The following is a 21,117-nucleotide window of genomic DNA, read 5'->3' as shown; positions in this document are numbered from 1 at the left end:
TAGATTAATTTCATTCCCTACCCGGTGGGCAGTGCTAAAAATATTTGGCTTTTTTAAATGTTTCGGGTTCTCATTTAGCCTTTTCTATCTTAATTAAAGATGGGCGGTATTTAACATGACAGTTAAGATAACAGTGTTCCAGCCTGGTAACACGTTACCAGAACAACATGTTACTCAACTAACCCTGTTATATTTGTAACAGGTAGCTGTTCTACCTCAACCCTTCATTATTTCATTAGTCATTCCGTCATTCTACATTACTTGATAATTACTGAAGTTATTTTAGTTCATTACAACCTAACATGGTTCTTGATCGAATCCCGTGAACTTGGAACACTGATCCAGCGTAACGAATTTTCTGCTGAGGTAACAACCGAAGCGCCTGTCCTAATACGTTTCGTTGTTATTCCATGGAGCATTGTTCCATCTCAACGAGAGTTCTGTTGAGGTAACCGTTTGAGCTCTGTGGAACACTGTTCCACCCTAATGAATGTTCTGCCGAGATAACATCCCAAGGTCTGCGAAACACTGTTCCATTGCAATGCATGTTCTCTCGAGACAACAGCCTGAGCTCTGTGGAACACTGTTCCATCGCAATGAATGTTCTGTAGAGATAATAGCCTGAGCTCTGTGGAACACTGTTTCATCGCAATGAATGTTCTGTAGAGATAATAGCCTGAGCTCTCTGGAACACTGTTCCATTGCAATGCATGTTCTCTCGAGACAACAGCCTGAGCTCTGTGGAACACTGTTCCATCGCAATGAATGTTCTGTAAAGATAATAGCCTGAGCTCTGTGGAACACTGTTCCATCGCAATGAATGTTCTGCCGAGATAACATCCCAAGGTCTGCGAAACACTGTTCCATTGCAATGCATGTTCTCTCGAGACAACAGCCTGAGCTCTGTGGAACACTGTTCCATCGCAATGAATGTTCTGTAGAGATAATAGCCTGAGCTCTGTGGAACACTGTTCCATTGCAATGCATGTTCTCTCGAGACAACAGCCTGAGCTCTGTGGAACACTGTTCCATCGCAATGAATGTTCTGTAGAGATAATAGCCTGAGCTCTGTGGAACACTGTTCCATCGCAATGAATGTTCTGCCGAGATAACATCCCAAGGTCTGCGAAACACTGTTCCCTTGCAATGCATGTTCTCTCGAGACAACAGCCTGAGCTCTGTGGAACACTGTTCCATCGCAATGAATGTTCTGTAGAGATAATAGCCTGAGCTCTGTGGAACACTGTTCCATCGCAATGAATGTTCTGTCGAGATAACAGCCCAAGGTCTGTGGAGCACTGTTCCATTGCAATGTATGTTCTCTCGAGACAACAGCCCGAGCTCTGTGGAACACTGTTCCATCGCAATGAACGTTCTGTCAAGATAACAGCCTGAACTCTGTGAAACACTGTTCCATAGCAATGAATGTTCTGTAGAGATAACAGCCTAAGCTCTGTGGAACACTGTTCCATTGCAATGAATGTTCTGTCGAGATAACAACCCAAGGTCTGTGGAACACTGTTCCATCGCAATGATTGTTCTGCCGAGATAACAGCCCAAGGTCTGTGGAACACTGTTCCATCGCAATGAATGTTCTCTCGAGGTAACAGCCTAAGCTCTGTGGAACACTGTTCCATTGTAATGAATGTTCTGTCGAGATAACAGCCCAAGCTCTACGGAACACTGTTCCATCGCAATGAATGTTCTGTCGAGATAACAGCCCAAGGTCTGTGGAACATTGTTCCATTGCAATGAAGGTTCTGTTGAGATAACAGCCTAAGCTCTGTGGAACACTGTTCCATTGCAATGAATGTTCTGTCGAGATAACAGCCCAAGGTCTGTGGAACACTGTTCCATCGTAATGAATGTTCTGTCGAGATAACAGCACAAGGTCTGTGGAACACTGTTCCATCGCAATGAATGTTCTGTCGAGATAACAGCCCAAGGTCTGTGGAAGACTGTTCCATCGCAATTAATGTTCTGTCGAGATAACAGCCCAAGCTCTGTGGAACACTGTTCCATCGCAATGAATGTTCTGTCGAGATAACAGCCTGAGCTCGGTGGAACACTGTTCCACCACAACCGAGTATTACATCCAGGTAACAGCCACATTATTATAATTTCTGAAGCGAACCGTTATTCTGTAAAGTCGTAACGTTTCGAAAGAACTCCGCTGAGGTTTATAATAAATAAAAGGCCGAACACAGGTTAGCCTACATAAAGGCATATTTCTCAATGAATGACAATGTCAATAAATTCACTTCGTATGATATTCGTGATCAAGGCTGATTTAAGTCTGCCAGGCTGAGTGGCTTAGACAATTGATGCACTGGCCTTCTGACCCTAACTTGGCAGGTTCGATCCTGGCAGTCCGGTGGCATTTGAAGGTGCTCAGATACGTCAGCCTTGTGCCGACAGATTTACTGGCAAGTAACAGAACTCCTGTGGGACTAAATTTCGGCACCTTGGCGTCTCCGAAAACTGTTAGTGTAGTTACTGGGACGTAAAGCTAATAACATTATTGTATTAGTTTTTAGTCTAAAGTCGCAAATTTCAAAATCCCCAATCTAAATATGGGAGCCCATTCAAACTCAGCCTCTTCAACCTCTAGCGGTACTCACAATGTAACGAAGATGACTCTGCATCAGTTAGGGCCTGCCATGCCGTCAGTTTTTAATGAAAATGTTGGAAGAGTCATTGGCATTATACACACCGCATCCACAGGCGAAACCCCCAGTCATTTCAATCACCACCACAGCCTGCCACAGGGAAACAGACATCCGTTGTTTTTAAAACATTCATCCTGATAAATGTGTTCCTAAAATGTGTGGTCTTGTTCCAGTGTGTGATATTTTGTATAGCCTTGTTCTTGATTTACTGATCACCGAATGTGATCTTAAAAAACGGTTGTCAAGTGAAGATTTTGATTGCGTATGTTGTGCGTTAAGTTTGTTAATTGTTTCAACTTATTTGTTTTGTGGACTATTTCGAGACTTGATTTTCACGATAAATATTTATAACCATTTGTAACCTATGCCATATGCAGTTTATGTTCACTTTATATGTGATTATTGCTTTTTTAAACAGGCTCTACGTTGCACCGAAGCAGATAAGTATTTTGGCGAAGATCAGATAGGCAAAGGCTAGGATTGGGAAGTGGCTGTGGCCGTGGCCTTAATGAAGGTACAGCCCAAGCATGGGATTCGAACCCACTATCTCCCGGCTGCAAGCTCAAAGCCGTGCGTGCCTAACCGCAAAGCCAACTGTTCCATCGCAATGATTGTTCTGCCGAGATAACAGCCCAAGGTCTGTGGACCGTGCCGCATGCGACCCGTGCCACGAGCGACCGCATAATCTGTAACCGTGCCGGATGCGACCGGCGTTGACAAGCAAATTGTCATTTGATAAGTTGTGTCATCACCCAAGATAAGGTAAGCTAAACGAAGTACAATGACATTTCAATAAGTCCTATAAGCAGCTACTGCCCCTACTTTACATAACACTTCTGGGGGAAACTCGTTTTACAACACGAAACATGGTGATGCGTTTACGTCTTTTCCCACCGGGCGAGTTGACCATGCGGTTAGAGGCGCGCGGCCCTGAGCCTGCATCCGGGAGATAGTGGGTTCGAATCCCACTGTCGGCAGCCCTGAAGATGGTTTTCCATGGTTTCCAATTTTCACACCAGGCAAACGCTGGGGCTGTACTTTAATTAAGACCAGGGCCGCCTACTTCCCATTCCTAGCCCTTTCCTATCCCATCGTCGCCTTAAGACCTGTCTGTATCGGTGCGACGTAATGCCACTAGCAATAAAAAAAAGATCCTAATTCTCTGAAATTATTTACGACTTAGGCCTATTAACGTATCGTGTCCTATTAGTACCAGGAGTGTCCGAGGACGTGTTCGGCTTGCCTGGTGCAGGTATTTCTACCTGACACCCTTGGGCGGCCTGCGCGTCTGGATGTGGGATTATGATAATGAAGTAGGGAGAGATGAAACCCGGTTTCGGCACGTAGCCTACACCTCTTGAATAATGCCAAGGGGTCTGCTCAATGCTTTACGTCGCCATTCGACGGCCGAATCACCATCAGCAGCATCATATCCCCTCACTACATTTGAACATTGCGAAAAGGTTTGGATTTGAATCTCGGCTTTTGGCATGCAATCTAGTGATTAGAAACTGTCTACCACTAACTTTCCTACCCTGCCGACCAACATTCTGATGGTGATTTTTTTTTCATCCAGGCTAAGTGGCTGAGACGGCTCAGACGGTTGAGATGCTGGTCTTCCGACTCCAACTTGGCAGGCTCGATCCTGGCTCAGTCCGGTGGTATTTGAACGTGCTCAAATACGTCAGCTTTGTGTCGGTGGATTTACTGGCACGTAAAATAAGACCTGCGTGACTAAATTCTGGCACCTCGGCGTCTCCTTAAACCATAAAAGTAGTTACTAGGACGTGAAGCCAGCAACATTATTATATTTTTCTTTCGACCAACGGCACTCGAACCTGCTAACAACGGTGTCAGACCTTTATTTTAGAAAAGACCAAGTTAGCTACTTATAAGCAATCTGCCACTTGGTGACAGCCCTTAATGCAGATCAATTGTAAGTGATTGATGGGTCGCATGCGGCACGATGCTTTTCCGCTCGGTCGCTATTGGCACGATAATGGCCGGGTCGCACCCGACACGGTCGCATCTGGCACGTAACCATTTCTGTATCATATATTTTTATCGGCAGCAATTTAATCGAAACCGACACGTCGTGGCTATCAGTAGAGGCGTTTCCGTTCATTTTCACACACAATTCAGCTGTCGGTGTAGAATACTATGCTACACGTGGCTGTGTGGTCAGAGACTGCCCCTTCCACTGATAGCGCTGTATCACTCACCCGTCAAGATATCTGGCGCCTTCTAGTAACAACTTCGTTAAGTATATAACATTATGCTTTGCTAGTTTTGGAACTTGTTATTTAAATAACATGCTCCTGGAACATGTTATCTCAGTGGAACTGGAATGTTGGAACATGTTACTGGAAAATAACAGTTTAGCCCACCTCTATATCTCATAGTGGATGGTTATCTAGCTTATTAAATGAACACTGGGTTGGCGACACTGCAGATTCACTGCACGCCACGGAAGGACGAACTCCTGGTGGTGGGGGTCACATGACTTACACAAATATTACTGATGTAGCCTTGCGGAGATAACACCAGTTGACTCTCTCAATCAAGATAGGGCAGAGCGAAGTACTCTCCTCTCACTATGGCTTCGTGAGTAGCGATTTGTTTATATTATCTACTAGCTATACCTGCGTTTCGCTCGCGTGGATTTCAAGGAAAGGTGCAGGAAAATGAATCGTGGGGCCGGTTCTGGTGACGGTCTGGTCAGTCCTACCATTGTGCGGTTCCTTTGTGGGTTTGGTACGTGGAGGAATATATATTTTCTTTCAAAAGGAAAGCTGGATTCACCTGATCCACTGAAATAAGCTTAGGTGATCCATCGACATTCCGCATTTTCACATGACTATTAAGGTGTTGCTTTAGAGAAAACTACTGTAGCATACAGAACCTTGGTAAGGCCACTCTTAAGAACGAGTTCAGTCCTGCATCATGAATCAAGAACCCACAGAGTAACTTCTTCGGTTTTCAAGATATACGTATAGTTATCGTCATAAAAATCTACCAGTTCTTCACTCTTTTTCACCCCCACTCAGTGGATTTTCGGAAAATAGTGACACACGGGTTTCTTTATTTTTAAAGATGATTCCAACTACCAATTTTCATGTCTCTAACATATTCAGTTTTTGAGATGTAGCTATGCTCATAAAGATAAACCAACCGCATTTTCACTTCTTTTCACGCAGTTAAGTGAATTTTTCGAAAAAAAAAAGGTACGTGTTTATTTATTTTCCTTTAACTTTTTGAGATTTTTCACTTCTTTTCACTCCCCTTAAGTGTATATTCCGAAATGAAAAATACTTGTTTCCTTATTTTAAAGGAGATACCAAATGTCAATTTCCACATCTGTAACATCTTTAGTCTTTCAGATATAGGTATCCCCATAAAATAGAATTCAACCCATTTTTCAGTCCTTCTCACTTCCCTTAAGCGGATTGTCCGAAAACAAAAAAATACGCGTATATTTATTTTTAAAGGAGATTCCAAATACCAATTTTCACGTCTGTAACACGTTAAACCTTTTAGGTATACTGTAGATATACTCATTTTAAAAATTCACCCAATTTCTCACTTCTTTTCACCTCCCCCTTAAGTGACCTTTCGGAAAACAGAAATTACGTCTTCCTTTATTTGTAAAGGAGATTCCAAATACCAATTTTCACTTGTGTAACATCATCAGTTTTTGAGATATAAGTATCCTAAAAAAATAATTATAATTCTTCACTTCTTTTCACCCCGCCCCCCAGTGGTTTTTCCAAAACAAAAGAAGTACGTGTTTAGTCATATTTAAAGGAGATTCTAAATGCCAATTTTAATGTCTGTAACATGTTAAACTTTTTAGGTATACTGTAGATATATGGATATACTCATTTTAAAAATTCGCCCCATTTTTCAACTTTTTACCCCCACTCCCTTAAGTGAATTGTCCGAAAAAAATACGTGTTCCTTTATTCTTAAAGGAGATTCCAAGTACGAATTTTTGCACCTGTAGCATCTTCAGTTTTTGAGATGTAAGTGCCCTCATAAAAATATTTCAACTTTTCACTTCTTTTCACCCCTTAAGTGGATTTTCCGAAAACCAAAAAAATATGCGTTTCTTTATTTTTAAAAGGAGATTCTAAATACACTTTTTACGTCTGTAACATGTTGATGTTTTTGGATATTGTAGATATACGCATTTAAATAGTTCACCCCATTTTTTATCTTTCCTTCAAACCTCTTAAGTGGATTATCCGAACACCAAAAATACGCGATTCTTTATTTTTAAAGAAGATTCCATGTAGCAATTTCCGTGTCTGTAACATCCTCAGTTTTTGAAATATAAGTACCAAAGAAGGAATTCAACTCGTTTTTCACTTCTTTTCACCCCCCTTCCAAGTTGATTTTCCGAAAACAAAAACAAAATACCTGTTACTTTATTTAAGAGGAGATTTGAAATACCAATTTTTACGTGTGTATTGTGTTCCGTTCTTGAGATATAGATATATCCCCTTAAACAATTCACCCACTCTTCACCCCCTTATGGAAGGAATATCCAAAAATTCTCCCTTAGTGAGGACCTACACTGTAATATAAATATATCCCCAAAATTTCACTTATTTATGTCCGGTAATTTTGGCTCGGCGATGATGAGTCAGTCAGGACATGTTGTTTTATAATATTCTATATGTTTATTTAAACAGCCCAACTCTGCAATGTAACGGTTAACGCTATTACGTGTCGTTCTTGGAGGCCAGGATTCCTTACCTGGCCCTGTCAGAAATTTAAGATTTATGTGGTTCGAAAGGTGCATGCAACTCAACTTCCCTATAGGTGTAGGTAAGTACAGTCACACCACCTCGGGTAATGCGACTGCATAAACTTGATTTCCTATAGAACTTCTTGTCTGGCTTTTTTAGCTGAATGGTCAATGCAGGGGCTTCGGTACAGAGAGTCGGGTGTTGGATTCCAGATCGGGTCAGGGATTATAACCACATCTAGTTAACCTTGTATGTTTGGGCGCGGTAGAATACATCGACGGCATCCACTACATGTGGTAGGAAGTGACTAAAGATTGGACCAGCGATTCTGAAATTGAGCGTAGTTTGGAAAGCAAGGATCCGTACCTGAGAATGGCATGTTTCCACTTAGGCCTACTTGCGACAGGCTGCTCACCTTCATCTTTCCTATCGGACCTTATTTGGTCAATTCGCGTGCCTTTCGAATCGCGAAGGTATTAGGCTGGCTCCTTACCAACGCTTCCGCGGTTCGAATCCCAGCGGACATTTAGAAAGTAAATTCACGTCCCAGTAGTTGAAATTTCATTTAAAACTGGTCGTCAGGTGGCTGTGGTTACGATAGCAATAACCACATTAAACGACGATCTTGCTTCATTTAATAATCGTTGTCCACTTGTCTAAGTTAAGCTAAGCTAAGCTAAGTGTCTCGTATGTTGTCCTTTATTTTCTCGTCAAAACATCTATTCCTTCACTAACAACTTTCCAACTCTCAATTTGTGAGACGGACTGTACACGGCACTGTTTAGTCTGGCACTGTTCCCAAATATCTGAGCTCTGTTGAAAATGAAAGTCCACAGCCTCTTTCCAGTCATTCGACCGGGTCAGGAATGGAATGAATAAAGCCCCATCTAGCGGCGAGGATAGGAAATGTGCCGGCTGCCGAAGCCTGTCCCACTCCTTTTGGGCAATGATAAGTTACTGACAGATGACATGAAATGTTAATGGGGAGTGTTGCTGGAATGAAAAATGACAGGGAAAACCGGAGTGCCCGGAGAAAAACCTGTCCTACCTCTCCTTTGTCCAGTACAAAACTCACATAGAGGGACCAAGATTTGAACCACGGTATCCAGCAGTGAGAGCCGGCGCGCTGCCGCCTGAGCCACGGAGACTTCCGATCTGATCTTTGTTATTCACTTCTAATTCCCCTCGTCCACTTTCCTCACTTAACTCCAGTAGGCCTACATTTTCCACACTGATGGAACTAGGCTTACAAAGACTAAGGAATTTTTTAAGGGTCCAGTTCACTAAAGTGAGAGGATTCGTCGTGCTGACCACACGACACCTCGCAATCTGCAGGCCTTCGGGCTGAGCAGCGGTCACTTGGTACGCCGAGGCCCTTCAAGGGCTGTAGTGCCATGGGAAAGAAAAAAGTTCACTGAAGTCTTTCTTTGGTGTTCTTGGCTGGCCCTGATTCGACTTCCTGCTTCTGATACGAATTTGTGTGACGGGAATAAGGTGAACTTAACGTCGGCCCCGCTAAAATTCAACAGAGAAGTGGTTTAAAATCGCGTTGCCAGACATCCTAGAAGAAATTTAAAATCCCATTCTCTATTATTCTAGAACGAGGTTAAAACCCCGTTGACGAATACCTAGCAGTTTTTAAAAATCTCAATGTTAGATTTCCTAAGAGTTGTTTGAAATCCCACTGTTAGATATCTTGGAAGTGGTTTAATATCCCATAGCACGATATCCTAGAAGTGGTTTAAAACTACATCGTTGAATATTCTAGTTTGGGATTTTATCTCATTGGCAGATGTCGTACAAGTATTTTAAAATCTCCTAGAAGTAGCTTAAAGCCGTATTGTCAGATATCCTACAAGTGGTCCACTGTCGTATATTCTAGAAGAGGTTTAAAAGTACACTTCCAATTATACTACAAGTTTCTTAAAAACCCATTGTCAGGTATCCTAGAAGTAGTCCAAAATCACATTGTCGTATATACTAGTAATAGTTAAAAATAACATTGTCAGGTGTCTCAAACGTGGATTAAAATCTCATTGCCGGATGTTCTTCAAGTTCAAATCTGACCGAATTGTGGTGGTACCGTACATACAGATCACGACCGCGTCCTTCCCTGCTGTGGCCTTAGTTAATTATAAATACACTTACCTCTACATTATTCACACTGACATAGGTTACCAGAAAAAAAAAAGAAGAACTCCACACATTAATTAAAGGGACTGGCGGGCAAGGTCCTAACCCCTGAAAGCAACATATTTTCAAGAGTCTAGTTTCCCATTCTCTCTTCTTATCCTCTATGTCAGTGGCTCATAAACTGAAACATCACTCACTCAATCACTCCCATTCTTCCGGCCGCTGCTTGTCCTCAGTTCTTAAGGATAGGAATCCGGTAGCAACGATTAGGGGTGACAAGGGGGGCACTTGCCCCACAAATTTCTGGAGAAAATATTACATTTTTATTCCATTTTAACCTGGTGGAACTAGGAATATGTACAAATCCTGCTGTCTTATCAGCTAATTCTTTCCTTTATTTAATTTGATGATTAACAACATTCTTAGCGGAGATACGCACAAAATACCGTTCGTTCCGGCTAACCTATTTCTATAGCGCCACAGCAAGTAGTGGAGACTTTGCATGTGATGTGAGGAAGGATAGCAAGGGTATACCGTACATATATCCAAGATCATGGACACATTGTTACAGTTCACCCGCTTGCCGCGCGCATTCGACACTCAGGGAATCTCTTTAGTGTCTGTTCGTTTTTTAGTGTGGTCAAAGACTAAATAATTGTGTAATTACACCGTACTTCTTTTTAATTGTAATAGATGTGTAATATTATTCCTTTCTTGAAAGTTTTACGGTACAGTATTGAATCAAAGTCTCAAAAAGCTCGCACTCGGCCAGTTGGCCGTGCGGTTAGGGGCGCACAAGTTTGAGTTTGTATCTGGGAGATAGTGGGTCCGAACCCTACTGTCGGCAGCCCTGAAGACGGTTTTCGTGGTTTCCCATTTTCACACCAGGCAATTGCTGGGACTGTGCCTTAATTAAGGCTACGGCCGCTTCCTAGGCCTTTCATATCCCATTGTCGCCATAAGACTTTTGTGTGTCGGTGCGATGTAAAGCAAATAGCAACAAACTCTTATTACCGCACTTAAATGGGTAAACTGTCAGCATTTACCTCTCTGTCGAAATTCGCTCAGAGAGCATAAAAAACTTACCATTTTGTAGCTCTTCTTTTTCAGTTTTGTCTTATATAAACCCCCATTCCGCTATATCCGACAAGCCCGGGTACTGCTTTTGTCTGTATTTGTTTTTTGTTTGTTTTGCCCCCCGCACTTTTAATTCCCAGTCACCGCTACTGTAGACAGCGAATCGTGACGCAGTCGGCTGGCAGAGCGCCCTAAAATAGGAAATTCTTGAAAACCCGTTTGCCTGGTAATATGTCAGTATTCTGGAGTCCATTGAGGACGACAGTAGTTGAAGGGACGATAAACGTTCTTCAGTGGCGCCATCAGGAGTTAGTAGTCTGTAGGTCTAGAAGACAAGGAGGATGTATGAGTCATAGCTTGTGTTGATGTTACCGAGGAGAGAATGTACAAAGCGTCTCTGAAGCATAAAAGTCTATTCACACATATCCGTGACGTGTCAGTGCCGTGACGTATCAGTTCCGTGACATACGTGACGTCTCAGTGATGGCTATCCACACCTATCAGTATTGTTTCAGTTTCAGTTCAGTGATTGCCGAGATGTCAAAGTTTACGGATGTGGAATTGGCGGCTATTGCTATAATTCTAGGTGAAGAGGAACAGAGTCAGTTTAAAAAAAGGAAGTGGGTACATGAGGCATGGCAGAATAGAGAACGTGAAGGCCTAAAATTCAATTCTCAAATATTTATATTATTAGTGGCCCTATCGATGAATACTACATAACTAAAGTTACACAGAATTAAATTTCCGATCATATATGTCATACATTTTTACCGTACCGGCTATGATAACACAGATATTCATGAATTTCGATTTTTGTTGCTAAGTTCACATCAACACCGAGCCACGAGAAAATTGGTGAACAGAATTTAATAAAAATCGGTATATAGAGTCGGGGAAGAAGAAACTATAGTCTAAGCTATAAACAATTTTACTGACCCTGGATGAATTGGTAGTTTAGGGGTAGGCGCTTAAAATGTAATTGTTTAGTACGTATGTTATTGGTCCTATAGAAAAGTACTATATATCAAAAGTTATAGAGAATACAATTTCCGATAACTTATGTTTTATTCAGTTTTACCGCAGTATTTCGGAGTCAGAAGAAAACTAAATGTGAAGTCCTACCATATCGAAAGCGCATAACATTTATCAACAATAACATTATATTGACCATTGTTTGTTGTGATTTTCTTTGCCTCTTATGGTGCCCTCAACTCCGATAGTTGGGATTACTGTTGCGTACCAAGTATAACAGCCTGACTGAATATTGGCGGGAAATAGCTGGGGAGTTAGAAATGTTTTTTCTTTAGATTGCCAATACTCTGGTTCATACATTGTGTGATACTACTGGTGTGTAAAACACTGGTTCATCATAGTATTCCAGCTATTCGATCCCTATTCTGACGCGCTGTGAGCTGTATGCACACTTACGGCAGAGGCTCACTTAGTAATAGTAGTGTGACCTGGTCTAGAATTACAATTTTGGCCTATTCCAAATTATATCACTACAATTCACTAAATAATTCAAAATTCAGCCCTGATAAGACCCGTTTCTTAAGAAAAGCGTCTTCCTCTTCACTTTTATTAAATTCTACATTCATTTTACTCCAAACTAGCAGTGAAGTGGGGTTTTCTCCTCTGGCTTGGAGGAAAAATTTGCCCAACATTTCGGCATTGAAATCCATCGCTGCTAAATAAAGGACGTTCTGAAGATATGGTGCACGCATTCCTCGGAAGAGAGACAAATTCTTGACCTTAGGAAGTCGGTAACAAGATATTAAATCGAACTCAAACACAGAAATAGCTGAACTGTATTAAAAATATAGCTAAAATTACATACTAAAATGCCTTTAAAGGCTAGATGGAATCACTTAATTATTGAAGAATATGGCCTCCTCATTCTGCTCTTCATCTCTAAGAGCACTGGTAGAGAGAGCACAGGGTACAAGCAGCAGTATTAGAAGCACGTGAAGCGAAGAGTAAGGATGTGCCTTCAGGGTAGTAGGAGATCATATCCAGCTTCTACTTTGCGGGTAGGAATTCTCAAACAGATACTGGATATTTAGAAACGTACTGCATTTGTGTAGCTATCACCAAACAGAAAGAATACAGTGTTAAAAAACACCCGTTTTAAGCCTACAGCAATCACCATGTCGTTACACAACCGGTCTAGTATCTTTGCTGGAGATACGAAGGAAGAATACATTTCTAACGTTAATAACGATTAAGAAATTTAGGAATTCATACATGTTTACGATAAGCTTCCTTCTCGCTTTAACTTTTATATGATAAAAGGATCAGATTTCTTATCGCAGGCCAATAATGAGTAGTAAAGTGTAAATCAACAAGGTTTTTTTGAAGAAATGTAATGCTATGTCATCTTTCAGAGAACTGATAGGTGACACCTTATTGTTGTGTACTATCCCAGACAATATATCCCTCCGTTCATTTATTTTTTGCAAATAAGTTATTTTATTTTTAATTTCATTTTTTCGTAAAGAATGGCTAAGGAGCGCGAGTGTACTTACTGTGGGTGTGGCGAGACATTGAGGGGTATGAGGGAGGAGTTGGAAAGTTTGAGGGAGATAATTAGGATTCTCACAGAAGACAGGAAGGAAGATAGGACTCCCTCAAACAATGTACAGGTTACAGTAGGTGTACAAGAGGGAGGGGAAGGAAAGGGAGGAGTTGTAGAAGACAGGTGGTCTAATGTTGTAAGGGGAAGGAGATTGCAGGCTAAGGGCTCTATTCAGGATCAGAATTCAGGACAGGTGTCTGTGCGAAATAGGTACGAGCCACTCCAGGTAGAACAACAGAGGGAAGATGAGGGACAGGGAACTGTTGCTGAGATGTGTGGAAGTAGGATGAAGGGAAAAGGTAGGAAAGGGAAATGTAGAGTAGAGGATAGGAAAATACAGGTGGAACAGGGTCATGGGAAGGAGAAAAGGGAGGAGGAAGTAGCTTCTGCAGCTATCAGGAAAGATAGGGCTGACCAGGACGAGAGGGGATCAAATGAGGTCGGTAGGGTTGAGGCTCTGGTCATGGGGGATTCCATCGTTAGACACGTGGGGAAAGTGTGTGGAGGAAAGGGAACAAGGGTAGAATGTTATCCAGGAATTAGGTTGAGGCAGATGTTGAGGAAAGTAGAAGAGAGGGAGGAGGGGAAGGAGAAGGTGGTAGTGTTTCACGTTGGTACCAACAACGTAAGGCAAGCTGATATAAGAACCAAGATTGTTGGAGATGTGTGGGATCTGGTAAATGCAGCACAGGTGAAGTTTAAGAAAGCGGAGATTGTTATTAGTGGAATACTGTGTAGGAGGGATACTGACTGGAGGGTGATTGGGGATTTAAATGAGACTATGGAGTGAGTATGTGGGAAACTGGGAGTGAAATTTCTAGATTCTAATGGGTGGGTAGGAGATAGGGATCTGCGCTCGGATGGCCTTCATTTAAACCGCAGCGGTACGTATAAGTTAGGAAATTTGTTTGGAGGGTAATAGGGAGGTACATTCAGGGAAACGGGATGGCCTAGGGAGCGGTGATAAGGGAACAGGGAACTGGAAATCAAGTAGGGATGACATAAAATTGTTAGTGTTGAACTGTAGAAGTATTGTAAAGAAAGGAATAGAATTAAGTAATTTAATAGATATATATTTACCAGATATTGTAATAGGAGTTGAATCATGGCTGAGAAATTATATAATGGATGCAGAAATTTTCTCAAAGCACTGGAGTGTGTATCATAGAGATAGGATAGGAATGGTGGGAGGGGGAGTGTTCATTCTGGTGAAAGAAGAATTTGTAAGCTACGAAAAAGTTAAAGATGAGACACATGAAATTGTAAGGCTCATTTCTAAAGATAATAGGCAACTTGATATATTTGGAGTGTACAGATCGGGAAAGGGTAGCACTGACGCGGATTCGGAATTATTTGATAGGATAGTCAGCTATGTGGGAAACAACATGGAAAGAAATGTGATTGTAGCGGGAGATCTGAATTTGCCAGATGTCAGTTGCGAAGGAAATGCGAACGACAGGAAGCATGACCAACAAATGGCAAATAAGTTAATATGGGAAGAACAGCTGATTCAGAAAATGATGGAACCAACCAGAGGGAAAAGTATCCTGGATGTCGTGCTGATAAAACCAGATGAGCTGTATAGGGAAACTGAAGTAATAGATGGTATTAGTGATCAAGAAGCTGTTTTTGTCGTAGTTCCAAATAAATGTGATAGAAAGGAAGGTCCTAAAAGTAGGACTGTTAGGCAGTACCATATGGCTGATAAAGCAGGCATGAGGCAGTTTCTAAAAAGTAACTATGATCGGTGGAAAACGGTAAATAAAAATGTAAACAGACTCTGGGATGGGTTTAAAGAAATTGTTGAGGAATGCGAAAACAGGTTTGTACCTTTAAGGGTGGTAAGGAATGGTAAAGACCCACCTTATTATAATAGAGAAATAAAGAGACTAAGAAGGAAGTGCAGACTGGAAAGAAATAGAGTTAGAAATGGCTGTGGAAGTAAGGAGAAATTCAAGGAACTTACTAGAAAATTGAATCTAGCAAAGAAGGCAGCTAAGGATAACATGATGGCAAGCATAATTGGCAGTCATACACATTTTAGTAAAAAATGGAAGGGTATGTATAGGTATTTTAAGGCAGAAACAGGTTCCAAGAAGGACATTCCAGGAATAATTAATGAACAAGGGGAGTGTGTATGTGAGGATCTTCAAAAGGCAGAAGTATTCAGTCAGCAGTATGTAAAGATTGTTGGTTACAAGGATGATGTCGAGATAGAGGAGGAGACTAAGGCCAAAGAAGTAATAAAATTTACATATGATAACAATGACATTTACAATAAGATACAAAAGTTGAATACTAGAAAAGCGGCTGGAATTGATAAGATTTCTGGGGATATACTAAAGACAATAGGTTGGGATATAGTACCATATCTGAAGTACTTATTTGATTATTGTTTGGTCGGAGGAGCTATACCAGATGAATTGAGAGTTGCTATAGTAGCCCCTGTGTATAAAGGAAAGGGTGATAGACATAAAGCTGAAAATTACAGGCCAGTAAGTTTGACATGCATTGTATGTAAGCTTTGGGAAGGCATTCTTTCTGATTATATTAGACATGTTTGTGAAATTAATAACTGGTTCGATAGAAGGCAATTCCGTTTTAGGAAAGGTTATTCCACTGAAGCTCAACTTGTAGGATTCCAGCAAGATATAGCAGATATCTTGGATTCTGGAGGTCAAATGGACTGTATCGCGATTGACCTGTCTAAAGCATTTGATAGGGTGGATCATGGGAGACTACTGGCAAAAATGAGTGCAATTGGACTAGACAAAAGAGTGACCAAATGGGTTGCTATATTTCTAGAAAATAGATCTCAGAGAATTAGAGTAGGTGAAGCTTTATCTGACCCTGTAATAATTAACAGGGGAATTCCTCAAGGCAGTATTATCGGACCTTTATGTTTTCTTATATATATAAATGATATGAGTAAAGGAGTGGAATCGGAGGTAAGGCCTTTTGCGGATGATGTTATTCTCTATAGAGTGATAAATAAGTTACAAGATTGTGAGCAACTGCAACGTGACCTCGAAAATGTTGTGAGATGGACAGCAGGCAATGGTATGTTGATAAACGGGGTTAAAAGTCAGGTTGTGAGTTTCACAAATAGGAAAAGTCCTCTCAGTTTTAATTACTGCGTTGATGGGGTGAAAGTTCCTTTTGGGGATCATTGTAAGTATCTAGGTGTTAATATAAGGAAAGATCTTCATTGGGGTAATCACATAAATGGGACTGTAAATAAAGGGTACAGATCTCTGCACATGGTTATGAGGGTGTTTAGGGGTTGTAGTAAGGATGTAAAGGAGAGTGCATATAAGTCTCTGGTAAGACCCCAACTAGAGTATGGTTCCCTCACCAGGATTACCTGATTCAAGAACTGGAAAAAATCCAAAGAAAAGCAGCTCGATTTGTTCTGGGTGATTTCCGACAAAAGAGTAGCGTTACAAAAATGTTGCAATGTTTGGGTTGGGAAGAATTGAGAGAAAGAAGAAGAGCTGCTCGACTAAGTGGCATGTTCCGAGCTGTCAGCGGAGAGATGGCGTGGAATGACATTAGTAGACGAATAAGTTTGAATGGCGTTTATAAAAGTAGGAAAGATCACAATATGAAGATAAAGTTGTAATTCAAGAGGACAAACTGGGGCAAATATTCATTTATAGGAAGGGGAGTTAGGGATTGGAATAACTTACCAAGGAAGATGTTCAATAAATTTCCAATTTCTTTGAAATCATTTAGGAAAAGGCTAGGAAAGCAACAGATAGGGAATCTGCCACCTGGGCGACTGCCCTAAATGCAGATCAGTATTGATTGATTGATTGATTGATTATAAACACAGCAATAATAACAATAATACAATACGTGCCAAAAACCAGTATTCAGTTTCAAACCCCTGTTTTTTCTACAAGTTGTTTTATGTAGTACCGACATTCCTATATCAATGTTTGAAGAGAGCAAATTTCTCTTCTTAAGAAAAGCCTTCTTTGCTTGTGCTAGTCTGCATTTTATGTCCTCCTTACTTCTGCCATTAGTTATTTTACTACCCAAGTAACAATATTCATCTACCTCCTTTAAGACTTCATTTCCTAATCTAATATTTCCTGCATCGCCTGACTTCGTTAGACTGCACTCCATTACTTTTGTTTTGGACTTACAGTATTTATTTTCATCGCGTAGTCCTTAACCCTAGACATGTCCATTCCATTCAGCAATTTCTCCACATCTTCTGCAATCTCAGATAAAATAACAATATAATTAGCAAATCTCAGTGTTTTAGTTTCTTCTCCTTGGATTGCGATTCCCTTCCCAAAATCCTCTTTGATTTCCTTTACTGCCTGTTCGATACAAACATTGAAAAGTAGGGGGGAAATTTGCAACCTTGGCTCACTGCTTTCTGCATTGATACAGACTGTAGATAATTCTTCATTCTCGATATGTGATCCCGATTACCTTCAGGATCTCAAATAGCTTGGTCCAATCAACATTATCGAATGCCTTTTCAAGATGTACGAACGCCATGTATTTGGGCTCGTGCTTCTTAATTCGATCCTCTAAGATCAGACGTAAAGTAAGGATTGCTTCACGTGTTCCTGCATTTCTCCTGAAGCCCGACTGATCTCCCACCTCAGTTTCAAATTCTCTTTTCATTCTTCTGTAAATAATACGTGTTAAAATTTTGCAAGCGTGAGATACTAAACTGATGGTGCGGTAGTTTTCACACCGTGTTAGCACCGGCTTCTGGGAATAGGTATAACAAAATTTCGTCGAAGTGAAATGGCGTATGGCTTTTAGTGCCGGGAGTGTCCGAGGACATGATCCGCTCGCCAGGTGCAGGTCATTTGATTTGACTTCCGTAGGAGACCTGCGCGTCGTGATGAGTATGAAATGATGATGAATACAACACATACATCCAGCCCCCGTGCCAGCGGAATTAACCAATGATGGTTAAAATTCCCGACCCTGCCAGGAATCGAACCCGGGACCTCAGTGATTAAAGACCAGCACGCTAACCACTTAGCCATGGGGCCGCATATTTTGCCGAAAATCGGATGGCATTTCTCCTGTCGCATACATCTTACACACAAAATAGAATAACTTCGCCGTACTGGTTTCTCCTAAGGCAGTCAGTAATTCGGAGGGAATGTCATCAATTCCAGGTGCCTTGTTCCTACTTAGATCTCTCAAAGCTCTGTCAAATTCTGACGACGAAATTGGATCCCCCATTTCATCAGCATCAACAGCCTCTTCTTGTTCCAGGACCATATTATCTAAGTCTTTACCTTGATACAGCTGTTGAATATTTTCCTACCATCTCCCTGCCTTGTCTTCTTTCCCTAGAAGTGGTTTTCCATCTGAGCTCTTAATATTCATACACCTAGTTTTCCTTTCTCCAAAGGTTTCCTTGATTTTCTTCTTCGCAGCATCTACCTTTCGTAGGACCATGAAACCTTCAACATCCTTGCACTTCTCCTTCAGCCGTCCTTCCTTAGCTGTCCTGCACTTTCTATCCACTTTTTTCTTTAATCGCCTTTATTCCTTTTTGCCCTCTTCATTTTTTGTATTCTTGTACTTTCGTCGTTCATTAATCAGGTGTAGTGTTTCGTAAGTTATCCATTGATTTTTAGGTGATGTTTTCCTTCTACCTATCATTTCTTCAGCAGCCGTAGAAACCTCATTCTTCAGGACTGTCCATTCTTCCTCTGTTGTATTTCCTTCAGCCTTTTCATTTAGTCCTTGTGCAACACATGTTCCGTGAAACAGTCTCTCACACTCTTTTCTTTCAACTTGTCTAGATCCCATCTCCTTGAATTGAAACTTTCCTTCAATTTCTTCAACTTCATGTGGCATTTCATGACCAACAAGTTGTGGTCAGAGACCACGTCTGCTCCTGGGAAAGTTCTGCAATCCAACAGCTGGTTTGTGAATCTCTGCCCAATCATAATGAAGTCTATTTGATACCTTCCAGCGTCTTCAGGTCTCGTCCACGTGTACAGCAGTCTTTTGCTGTGTTTGAACCAAGCACTACCTAAGACTAAATTATAATCGGTGCAGAATTCAACCAGCCGTCCTCCGCTTTCATTACTTTGTCCCAATCCAAATTCGCATACTGTATTACCTTCTCTTCCTTGGCCTACCACTGCATTCCAGTCTCCCATCGCAATTGGATTCTCGTCACCTTTTACATATTGTATTAAATCTTCTATCTCCTCATATATTCTTTCGATTTCTTCATCATCTGCTGAACTAGTAGGCATATAGACCTGCACTATTGTGGTGGGCATTGGTTTCGTGTCTATCTTGACAACAATAACTTCTAACATTCCAACTCCGACTCGAAGAATGTCAGGATCTATCTTCCTGATGATTGCCCCCTGTCGTGTAGTCCCCCCACGGAGACCGAATGGGGGACTATTTTACCTCCGTAATATTTTACCCGGGAGTAAGCCATCATCAACTCCATGTCCTCGGGAGTTAGTTACGGCTGTAGTTTCCCGTTGCTTTCAGCCGTGTAGCAGTATCAACAGAGCTAAGCCATGTTGGCCATATCAGTCAATCATCTAGACTGCCGCCTTGTAACTTCCGAAAGGCTGCTACCCACCTTTCGATGAACCATTCGTTAGTCTGGTCTCTCGACTACGACCCATCCTCGTGCCAACAGGCTCGTAGTATGCTATAATTAGATTTTTCACAGAGAGGTTACGTTAATTAAGTTAACACAGGAAAATATGACTTCAAACTAAATATTTAACAGTATTTTTTATCCAAGGAAAATCTCAAGATTTTGGCAAGGAGGTATAATATGTCCTATATACAAAACGAAGGGAGAAAGGTCTAATATAAATAGTTATAGGGGCATTATTTTGTTGGACATAAGTTACTTAGTAAGATTTATACCGTGACATTTGCAAACAGAATTATAAAATTACAGAAAAAATTGATACGGTCAACAGATGGACTGCCGCTGTGAAGCTTTGTTAGAATACGGGTTTCAAAATAATAATTGTCATAGAATAACTGTGCAGAGAGGATGCGCACGATTGAAGTAAAGGATAACTTGACGGTAGGAGAGAGACATTCAAATATTGGACTAAAGCAGGGATGTAAATAATCACCAATATTATTCATACATTTCACTAACGACGTTTTGGATAATGAAGGGCAGGAGAATAGAACAATCCCATGAATGAACAATAAATAAATTCGTGGCCTGGTTTTCGCAGACGGATATGCAAAGAAATATTACGAAAACTGCTTAATAACGCAGAAGATGGAATTTTAAATTAACACTAAGAAAGCAAAAGTAATGGTATGTAAAATAGGAAATAAACTAAAGAAAACAGATAATGTTTAGATGTATATAATTAGTCAATAAAATACTTAGGAATTATTCTGGCATCTAATGGATTCTGGAATGTACAAATAAGGCGAACAAAAATGAAAGGGTTGGCCGCTCTATCCAGCACTAGATATTTGGAGAGGAAGATCACAAATGTCCGCCTCTGTGGTGTAGTGGTTAGTATGATTAGCTGCCACCCTGGAGGCCCGGGTGCGATTCCCGGCTCTGCCAGGCTGAGTGGACCCCGTTCCAGCCCTCGTACCACTTTTCAAATTTCGTGGCATAGCCGGGAATCGAACCCGGGCCTCCGGGGGTGGCAGCTAATCACACTAACCACTACACCACAGAGGCGGACGAGACGGGAGTTACCTGTATTAATTACTTTGAGAAGTCTATCTATATATATAAAAGGAAGTGTTTGTCTGTCTGTGTGTCTGTGCGCGATGCCCAGCAAAATCTACAGCACGCAGAGATATGGAATTTTCTTCCCTCTAGTTGGTTCCATCACCTTCTGATTAGGCTGTCCTTCCTACTTTTTTCCTATTGGCTTTACGTCGGACCAACACAGATAGGTACAGC

At 41.2% G+C, this 21,117-nt stretch overlaps 1 protein-coding gene across 1 annotated transcript in view; it reads left to right on the top strand.

The window, feature by feature from the left end:
• Nucleotides 1-5,179: 5,179 nt before the first annotated feature.
• The window catches only part of LOC136857720 (uncharacterized), a 31,337-nt gene continuing 15,399 nt past the window's right edge, over nt 5,180-21,117 (top strand). Inside the window, exon 1 of the mRNA XM_067136595.2 lies at nt 5,180-5,273. Within this exon, the coding sequence (XP_066992696.2) occupies nt 5,266-5,273 (8 nt within the window). The 5' untranslated portion in view covers nt 5,180-5,265. The remainder of the gene's footprint in view (nt 5,274-21,117) is intronic.

Source organism: Anabrus simplex, chromosome 1 (assembly GCF_040414725.1).
Source record: "Anabrus simplex isolate iqAnaSimp1 chromosome 1, ASM4041472v1, whole genome shotgun sequence".
Taxonomy (NCBI): Eukaryota; Metazoa; Arthropoda; class Insecta; order Orthoptera; family Tettigoniidae; genus Anabrus; species Anabrus simplex.
This window is presented reverse-complemented; position numbering and strand designations above follow the sequence as displayed.